Genomic DNA, 10,000 nt, shown 5'->3' on the forward strand with positions numbered 1-10,000 from the left:
TTTTTTTTTAAACTGAAAAGCAAACCTTTGAGTTTATCTTTTCCATTTCTTTTTCTATCTGGGCTTGCTTAGTCATCTTTGGTAATAATCCAACAAGAGCAAAGCTGCCCAAGCGGAATTGAAGTCCATGACACCAACGGCCATGGCCAGGCTGCAAGTGAGGAAAGCCATGGGGCTTGGATGCTAGGGAGGAAAGCCATGGGGCTTGGATGCTAGGTAGCTGGCAGCCAGTTGCATTCTGAGGACAAGCACATGCAAACTGAATAAGGCAAAGCCAGCAAAATCCCAGTGTGGAGAGTCTTTTCAAATAAAAACTGCGGAAACTTGGCAGTTTTTCTAGCGCAGCCCCCACAGCAGCTGTTTGTACAGAACCATAATGATTTCTCTGATATGTGGTTCTTTATTGCTTTGTGATATATATGTGGGGCTAGAATTTTCCATTTACTTGGAATCATCCATGGTGATGTGCTATAGAGGAAAATACGGAGCAAATCTAAAGTCTCTTGTCAGTTGTCAACACCATAAGTATGTTCTCATTCATGGAATATGGACTATTGATTGTACTTGTAGCTTGCTTCTTTAAACAAAGGACAAAGGGACCATGGAAAGGAAAAAGGGTGGTTGAAAGGATGAGGGAAGAAGTTGGTTCTTAAAAGTGGCTAATCTGGGGACAATAGAAGGACCTTCCATAAGGAAGAAGAATTCCTCAAAAGTAATATTGTTCCTTCTGAGTAATGTCAATAAATATTTTTTGAGATAGAAATAGTATTATGAAGTTGATAGAAGGCAATACTTTATCTTGGACAGGGTTCTTACACCAGAAGTGTTGCTAAGCCGGCTTGGTAATCATGAGACTCTTATTGGCCAGATGGTGAGATCTCACAGATACAGAGATGTCTCTGTTAGCTCATAAGCCTGATGCTTTAATACACTCATCACTCTGGAAGGCCAGACCCCACAGCCTGCAAACTGTCTTTGGGAAAGTTAAGCTACGGTGCTGTGATTTTACAACTCCTAGTTTGCATGTTCTATCCTGGTACCTGGCTCCTCCATGTTCCTATCATGGCGGCCAGTCCAGACTAAATCATGTATTGACGAATTTCTACCATCTCCCCAAAGGAAACAAGACTCAGACATTTTCCTTTGTTTAGGAATTTTTCATAGTTCTCCCCATTCCAATCCCATGCCTGAAAGGAAGCCACTCCTTACCACTCATGTTGTTGTCGCTGATAGAATGAAGTGACCCTTTCTCATACTCTTCTGATCATAACTCCTGTGGTCTCAGTGCCCTTTTCCTTAGTGAAGTCCATCTTTGTGTCAGCTCCATACATGAACCAACCCTGCCTCTTCTCTTTCTTCTATTTAACAGTTCAAACTGATTTTCATTTCTGAAAGTGACATCAGAGGGAAACCAGTGTCGGCCGCCTTACCCGTCCAGTTAGAAGTAAGGAGGCAAACACCAAGCCCTTCTCCATGCAGTTTAATCAGGAACCTTCATATTTACTTCTTCTTACTAGCTAGCTTCTTTTATATTCTTCTATATCTTCTTCTTACATCTTACTTATTACTACTTACATCTTATTAGTTACATCTTATTAGTTACATACTTATTCCTAATTCTATATCTTACATCTATCCTTACATCTTACTTCTTTCTTCTTACTTACTCCTATTCCATTACCAGCCCCAATTCTAAATACTTACTCCTAAATCTTACATAACCCATCACCAGCCCTAATTCTATCTATCTCTATCTCTATCTATCTATATCTATCCTTACATACTTACCCCTAATTCTATTCTCTCTCCAGCCCCCCAGCCCTTGTGGGTTAAATACTTTCCCTGGTCCCAATCAGCATCAGCTATGTGGCAAAGCATAATAGGCTGTGGGAAATCATGCCAGCTTGCATCACAAACTAGAGGCACACAGCTTTCCCAACTAAGGCCTGTTTATCTCAATGCTCTCTGCTCTGGCCAGAGACCAGGTGTTCAATATATATATGTATATAGGGTGGCAGCTGCAGCTCCCCACAAACCAGCACAGAAATGAGAGCACTCCCACAGCAGTGCACTGTTGTTGTCTAAGGCACTGGCTCACTGGCTGCCTGAGACTATTGCTGATGCTGAGCCAAAGACTGTTGTCAAGGGACTCTCACCTTCTGATTATTGCCTTACTAGGTCATGTCAGCGACACTTAGGATTTTCTTCTCTCTCTCTCTCTCTCTCTCTCTCTCTCTCTCTCTCTCTCTCTCTCTCTCTCTCTCTCTCTCTGGTGTAGAACCTTGGTTTTTGATCAAATTAGGCAAAAAGTCTCACTATACTTTTCCTTCTCGTGGGTTCTTAACTCTTGACAACTGACAGTGTTCCTAGGCAATACTGTCTGTGAGCAGGCAGGCTGTACCTGCTTAGAAAATGCTTTGTCCTTAGGCTTTTCTGCTTTCTTTGCAGCCTATGGCCTATGTTGGTGCCACAGGCTGTACCCTCCGTCCGTCACTGCCCAGGCATTGTCTGGGCAATGTCACAGTGCTTCCAGAGCCCACACCAGAGACGCTAAAACTGAGCTGACTAGTTAGATGCTGGAGGCCAGCGGCCTCACCGACTTACTGATCAATTTTCTGAAAGTTTGTCATCATCAATATTTTGTAGATAACTTTCTTGGTATATTGTTTTTCATTGTCTTTCTGCATGCTGTAATGACTTCTGATAAAGAACATTAGCATCTTTTTTTTTTTTTTTTGGTTTTTTGAGACATCTCTTTTTTTAATTGGGTTTTGTTGTTATTTTCTTTATTATTATTATTATTATTATTATTATTATTATTATTTAATATAGATTTTATAGTCCAGTCTTTATCCCCCTCCTGGTCTGTCCTCTGACTGTTCCTCATCCCATACCTCCTCCCCCACCACCCCACCCCTATCTACAAGGGGATGTCCCCACCCCACCAGACCCCACTCCCCATTCCCAGGGGCCTCAAGTCTCTCGAGGGTTAGGTGCCTCTTCTGTCACTAAGGCCAGACCAGGCAGTTCTCTGCTGTCTAACTGCCCTCTGAGAGGCCCAACAAGCAGCTGAAAGAATAAGGTGCAGATACTTACACCCAACCAATGGACAGAAACCAGGGACCCCTGTGGTTGAATTAGGGAAAGACTGGAAGAAGCTGAGGAGGAGGGCGACCCTGTAGGAGGACCAGCAGTCTCAACTTATCTGGGCTCCCAAGATCTCTCAGACACTGAGCCATCAACTGAACAGCATACACCAGCTAATATGAGGCCCTCTTAACATCTCTTTTAATGAAAACAAAAATAATGTTGCATTTCTAGTAGAATCTGACAGAGCAATTAACTTAAGCACATCTATAAACCCCTAGCATTTGCTGGGGTTGGGCCAAGGGGATCCCTATAGAATAAAACACATTTTCATAAAAAGGATGGAAATGTGAAACTGCCCGAAGTTTCAAGAACAGGGTTCTACTCAGCCAAGAGGGAATAAAAGACCTGAAAGAGAGGGAGGCTCCACTTTACTGAGAATAAACCAGGGTTTTTATAGTCACAGGAGAAACTGAAAACAAGTCTCTAGATTACATTACAAAGAAAGTTAAGGTGCCAAAGTCCCCAGGTTCAGAAGATCTTCAGATGGCTGGCTGGCAGGCGGTGGGTGTGCTCAGGTGGCTTCTTCAAAGACAAACAAACAACAGAGAGCATCTGTCTTAGCTCCCAGGTGTTAGTCCCCAGGCAGAGGCTGCCAGGAGTCCGATGGATAACTGAAGTGAAGAGGGGATGTAACAGAAATGGAGGAGAGCCCCTCTAAAAGTAGATGTAAGAACATTAAAATCACAAAGTCTTGCGTCTTACAAACACTCAAAGCCACAGGTGCAGAACTATAATTGTCAATTTGGGTCCCAAATGTGTCCTGTCATGTAACTTGAGGCAGCCTCTAGCTGGAATCACCCAGAGCTGACTGGGGGCATCCTCTAGCTATCATCATCCAAGGCTGAAGTTCTTGGAGTTTGCAGGGGAATTCAGGTCATTGTGTGTGGTTGCTATGGAGCCCATGGTTGCTTGCACCCACTCCCATTCCCAGTGGTGTCCATTTACACTGTAGAAGAAAATTGCATATCTAGGTTTTGAACTGAGTGACATCAGTGTGAAGAAGCCAAGGGGGTACCGGAGCTCATACAGTGACCTACAGGCACAGGTAGGCACAGGCTTCTCTGCACGTTTCTCATCTGTACCTACTGCCTTGCTCATTATGGACCCAACATTTGTCAGGGAGTAGATAGGTTTATTGAATGACTAGATGGCTTTGAAATGATGAGTCTTCCATCCTGTACAAAGATCTAAAGGTTGGCTCTTGAGTCATTCAAAACCAAAAGGGCCAGCAATTCACCATGGCCCTCTGTGGCAACCACATGCAGTAGAGAGCAGTAGATTTTTAGTCTTTACAGGACTTCGGGATTTGTATTTGATTTTACCAATGCCACAATGTACTCATAAAAAAACAAGTAAATTGCAAGGAATAATTCCTGGCTTATTTGACAGTTTGGTGGGCAAAGGAGTAAATGTCTCTGGCATTGTCTGATTTCTCAGATGCACACACACTTTAGTTACTAAATGGTCTTTCTTTTAAACATGTACATTAGATTCTGCTTCGGGAAGGCTGCAAGAAAATCCTCGTAGCTGACTCGTTGTCTTTGCTGAAAAAAATGCACCGAACCCAAATGAAAGGCGTTCTGGTCGATGGTGGGTAAACCCGGAAGAACACTGAGCCCTGAACCATGCTTTCCAGAGAGGCCTCGCAAATGGTACTGTGCTTAACCTGTGATGTGTGCTTTCTTACAGAAGAGAATATCTGTGAGTCGTGCCTTTCTCCCATCCTCCCAACAGGTAAGATGCTTAGAGGGTAAATCATTTCCCAAACACAGGTTCACAATGAGTGGAATTAAGATTTTGACGGGGCGATGGTGGCACACACCTTTAATCCCAGCCCTTGGAAGGCAGAGTCAGGGCAGAGTTTGAGGCCAGGCTGGTCTACAGAGTGAGTTCCAGGACAGCCAGGATTATACAGAGAAATCCTGTTTCAAAAATACAAAAAGAAAAGATTTTGAAACTAGCTAATCACTGCCTGAAAATTATACGGCTTCATAGTTGAAGGATTTCAGCCGCTTCCCTGCTCTTGTGGATGCTGCTGCTCCTGATGGAGTAGAGTACGGGCATCTGCAAGCTCTGCAAGAACCCACGGGGTTCTTCAAACCTGGCCATGGCCTGAGAGCCAGTACTTCCAAGAAGGTGATGCTAATGGATCCAGTAAGGGGCTGTTCTTTGAGAATCTTCAAAAGTAAAGCAAAGCCAGATGAAAACCTAGCCATCAGTCCACATATATCTGTTCTGAGGGAAAGACCCATATGGATATCTATGGGCAGTGATGAGAGCCTTCATCTTCACTGTACTTCTCGGCACCCAGACTGTCTTCATTGGAAACAGTACTCAACATCAAACTGCCTGACTCACTGAAGGAGACAGCTTCTGTCTCTTTGTCTTGGTAGATTGTCATAGTAATAAAATGGTCTGTATCAGTCATTCAGATGTGAGAAAAGCAACTCATAGTGTCAAAGTCAGGGTGCTCTAAAATGCAAAGTCAGCACGAGAATCGCTGCTCACAGGTGTCCCTTAGGAACTGTGTGTTCCACAGCTCGTAGGGCATGGGAAGTCATTCCACACAAGTGCTCTTCCCGAGGGAGCAGGTTCGTATTTTCATCGCTTCTGTAAACTATAGCGCATGAGGTGGCCTTTCAGTGAAAGGGATCTCGGATGCCCTGTAAAGTTCAATCCTCAGCTTCTCCTGTGGCTGGCAGTAGGTCTTACCAGAGCTCATCTGACCACACAACAGAAGCAGATGAGAGGACCTGATTAAACAGAAGTGTAGTAAGTATAGAAAGCCTGGGGTCCTAACCCATTCTGCCTCTGGCCTCAGCAAGAGATCTTGGCAAAGCAAAGATGAACTGAAAAACATTTTTTTTCAAGCTACACACTTGATTTCAGTCTGTGGCAGTTGGAGTCATGGTCAGGACACATACAGAGACACAGATATTCTACTTTTTCAAATGAACATCACATTTGCTGTGAAACTGTGCTGTGTTAGTTATCTTGGTACCTGATGCTGAGGTCGAGTAAGTAGCCTGTAAATTGCAGTTCGTAGCCAGATGATTCTATACCAGCCCTGTGCTTGCGCTCCTCACCCCTCCAGTTGCTCTTGGAAAGAAGCCTCGGCTGGGCGGTGGTGTCTCATGCCTTTAATCCCAGCACTTGGGAGGCAGAGACAGGTGGATTTCTGAGTTCAAGGCCAGCCTGGTTTACAGAGTGATTTCCAGGACAGCCAGGGCTACACAGAGAAACCCTGTCTCGAAAAAAACAAAATAAATAAATAAATAAATAAATAAATAAAATAAAGAAGCCTCGTCAAAGGAGCCTGATGCTGGCAAATTCTCTCACAGCTGGCTTAACCCTTTCCTGGTCTGCCTGTTATACTGAGTTCTCCTTCTGTCCCTGTCCCTTGCAGATGCAGCGAAGCCCTTCAGTGTGGTGGTCTTCCATTGTCGCCACATGTTCCACAAGGAGTGCCTACCTATGTCAAGCATGGTAAGTTGTCAGCCCATCCACTGCCAAATGAAAACAGAAGATGTAATCACAGCAACCGCGACTAGAACCCAGCATCCTATGGTTCCAGCTTTCTTAATTGTATTACACGGACACTTGGTCCTCTGCATCTTGCTCAGTCCCTGGATTCTACATCCATGGATTGAACCAACCTTGCTCTGCATCCATGCAACTTTACATCAGCAATCCTGGAGAAAAGCTGCACTGTACTAAAATTGTACAATTTTCCTTTTTTGTATTTATTCCCTAACAAAAGTGCAACTGTTTATAAGCATTACATTGTATTTGGTATTATAAGTAACCACAGATGTTTTAAACATACGGGAAATATCCATAAGCTATCTGCCTTTGTGTTTAAAGGTATTCTAGTTTGCTTGTTTGTTAATTTAAAAAAAAAAACACTAACAAAACCCCAACTTTGGCATGAAAGGGTTGGTTTATGGGTTTTTTGTTTGTTTGTTTAGGTTTTTTGGTTTTGGGGGTTTTTTTGGGGGGGTTTTTGGTTTTGCCTACAAGTTATAGTCCATCATGGAGGGAAGCCAAGGCAGAAATATAGAGGCAAGAACTGAAGCAGAGACCGCAGAAGAACATGGATACTTGCTTGACCAGAACCTAGGACCATCTGCCTACTAGTGGTACTAACTGCACAGCTTGACCCTCCCACATCAATTACTAAGAAAATGCCTCAACAGATGTACCTACGGGCCAGTGTAATAGAGGCAGTTCCTCACCTGAGGTTCCCTCTTCTCTGAGGGTTGTAACTCCTGTCAAGTTGAGGGAAAAGACTTAAAAACTAACCAGAACAGAAGGAATTGGTATCTGTGGGCTCTGGTATCTGAATGGGGTACAGGTATCCTCTCAGAAGCCAGCTTTCTTTTTTTATCACATAGGTATATTGTTTACTTTTCAAATGTGACAGATACAGTGTACTATAGTTCACATAAGATCATACCCACTTGTGTGAATTCATGTTATTGGCTTGATGACTCCTGAGCAGTGGACTGTGTGGTAGAAAACACTTAGAAATTAGTGGAGGTGTTTTGGCCTGCTTTGTGTGGCATGATTCTGTTATCCTGGCTACACAAAGCTGGTTCTACTGTGATGCCCCCCACCCCACTCCCTTTTAGACATTTGTGAATACATGTGCATGTGTTTGTACATACATGTAGAGGCCAGATGCCTACCTCAGATGTCCTTTCTCCGGAACTGTCAGCTTTGAAACAGGGTCTTCTCTCTGGGACCGAGGACTCAGCGGGTCGTCTAGACTGGCTGATAAGAGCCCAAGGATCCATGTATACATGTGCCAGCACATGAGATTATAAGTGTGTTCCACCACATCCATTTTGTTTTCTTTGAACTCAGGCCCTCATACTTGTATTTCACTAACTGAGCCATCTACCCACCTCGTGCTTGTGTCCTTTGAGCTGCAGAGTAATAGAAACATGAGTCCTGTGTGAGTTAAAACATCCTCTACAGAGCTAGGAATGAAGTTCCATCACTTCCGAGCCCTCAACTCCCTGAATGGTGACAGAATCACATTTCTGAATGTAAAAGTAGACATTTTTTAACCCATGTTTTTAAACTGTTTGCAGAATGCTCCTGCACAGTACTGCAACATCTGTAGTGCTAAGAACCGTGGGCCTGGGAGTGCCATCCTGGAGATGAAGAAGTAGGTGGCCTGCCTGCTTGCCTGCCTGCCCTTTGCCACTCTACACTGGGTGACTGTTGGACCACAGCAGCTATGTCAACGCCAGTGCTGTTCAGTGATGTGTATAGGGCTACTCTGTGCTCCACGTCAGTTGTTTCTCCAGACCTTCCTTCCAAAAGCTGCTTCTTGTCACTGATGGAGAAGTCAAAACTATTCTCATGCCATGAAATATTTGGATTGATAATCAATATTTCATGATTTGTTTATTTGGCTTATTTAGTTAGCAAATGAAAACCCAAGTCTCAGAGTTTGAAGTGACTTCATTAGACCCTAGTTACACCACCAAGCACTGCTGAGAACCCTGCCAGCTACAGCCAGCCAGAAGTTCTGCTGGGAGCAGTTCTGGCATGCCTGGTTATGTTGTTTGTCATCAATTGTGGGTAACTTCCTAGTATGCATTTAATAAAATGCTGAAAAGTGACCCTCGCTCAGTGACATGGGAATCTGATTAGCTGATGTACTATGGCTTTATGTTCGCTACTTACATGCTGTGCATTCTGGGTAGTTGAGTTATCTGGTCCCGTCAGGTAATCAATATTTGTTGAATGAATAAATGTTGCCTTTCTCATTGTGATTCCTTTATTGTGTTGCAAGAAGACAAGTGCCCTTTAAGGAATAGAGGTGAGTTCTGGCACCTGAGGAGCTGTGGTTGATAAGTCAGGAGGAAGCCAGGGACCCTGTGAGAGTTAAGTGAGACTCTCCAAAGAAGGGCCAAGACTACACTTAAGATGTGTCTCACTGCCTGGAAGGGTTGACGCTCTGTTGTTCTTAATGTCTCCAATTTAGTATAAAGGTTCAGCTTAGTAAGGTTTGCCACTTCCCTTGTAATTTGTGACCAGCCCATTAAAAACAGATCTGAAGAGCTGAAAGCATGTCAGTGATTAGGAGCACTAACTACTCTTTCATAGGTTCTGGGTTTAATTCTCAGCGCCCACATAGTCACTCAGCTGTCTGTAACTTTAGGTTCTTCTGGCCACTGTAGGCACCATGCATGTGTGTGGTACACAGACATACAACCAGCCAAGACACAGATACACATAAAATAATTTTAAAACGTTTAAATAAATAAAACATGTCTGAAGCCAGCTTGGCCCACTTTTATCAGAGATTATAGGCACAAATGCTTGTCCTTGAAGAAATCAGCCCTCTGTTTGAATTAGCCAAATTTAAAGTTACTTAGTGACAGCATTTTTTTGTTGTTGTTGTTGTTTTGGTTTTGTTTGGTTTGGTTTTGATTTTTCAAGACAGGGTTTTTCTGCATAGCCCTGGCTGTCCTGGAACTCACTCTGTATACCAGGCTGGCCTTGAACTCAGAAATCCACCTGCCTCTGCCTCCCAAGTGCTGGGATTAAACGCGTGCACCACCACTGTCCAGCTAGTGACAGCCATTTTATTTATTTGTTTTTAACCAGAATTTCCTACTAGTTGGTGTTCATCATTGAAAAGTATTTCAGACACTCTCAGCCAATTGTTTGTCACAATATAGAAATCCTATAAAACAAAACCTTGTAGAGTAACTGTGATGTACAGGGCTTGTATGAGCCTTAGCCAGCCTGCAGCTGTGTATGAAGCTTCTTAGTAGGTTGCCTGATTGCCCATGAAGAAACACAAAGGCTCAGCAGGAGTCAGTGTACCAGC

General features: G+C 43.6%; 1 protein-coding gene across 1 annotated transcript in view; it reads left to right on the top strand.

The window, feature by feature from the left end:
- Vps41 (VPS41 subunit of HOPS complex) overlaps positions 1-8,930 on the top strand; it is a 162,947-nt gene extending 154,017 nt beyond the window's left edge. Inside the window, exons 26-29 of the mRNA XM_031359611.1 lie at positions 4,641-4,740; positions 4,840-4,884; positions 6,557-6,636; positions 8,247-8,930. Of these exons, the coding sequence (XP_031215471.1) occupies positions 4,641-4,740; positions 4,840-4,884; positions 6,557-6,636; positions 8,247-8,327 (306 nt within the window). The 3' untranslated portion in view covers positions 8,328-8,930. The remainder of the gene's footprint in view (positions 1-4,640; positions 4,741-4,839; positions 4,885-6,556; positions 6,637-8,246) is intronic.
- The last annotated feature ends 1,070 nt before the right edge of the window (positions 8,931-10,000 follow it).

This window comes from Mastomys coucha, unplaced genomic scaffold, assembly GCF_008632895.1.
Source record: "Mastomys coucha isolate ucsf_1 unplaced genomic scaffold, UCSF_Mcou_1 pScaffold7, whole genome shotgun sequence".
In the NCBI taxonomy this organism is placed as follows: Eukaryota; Metazoa; Chordata; class Mammalia; order Rodentia; family Muridae; genus Mastomys; species Mastomys coucha.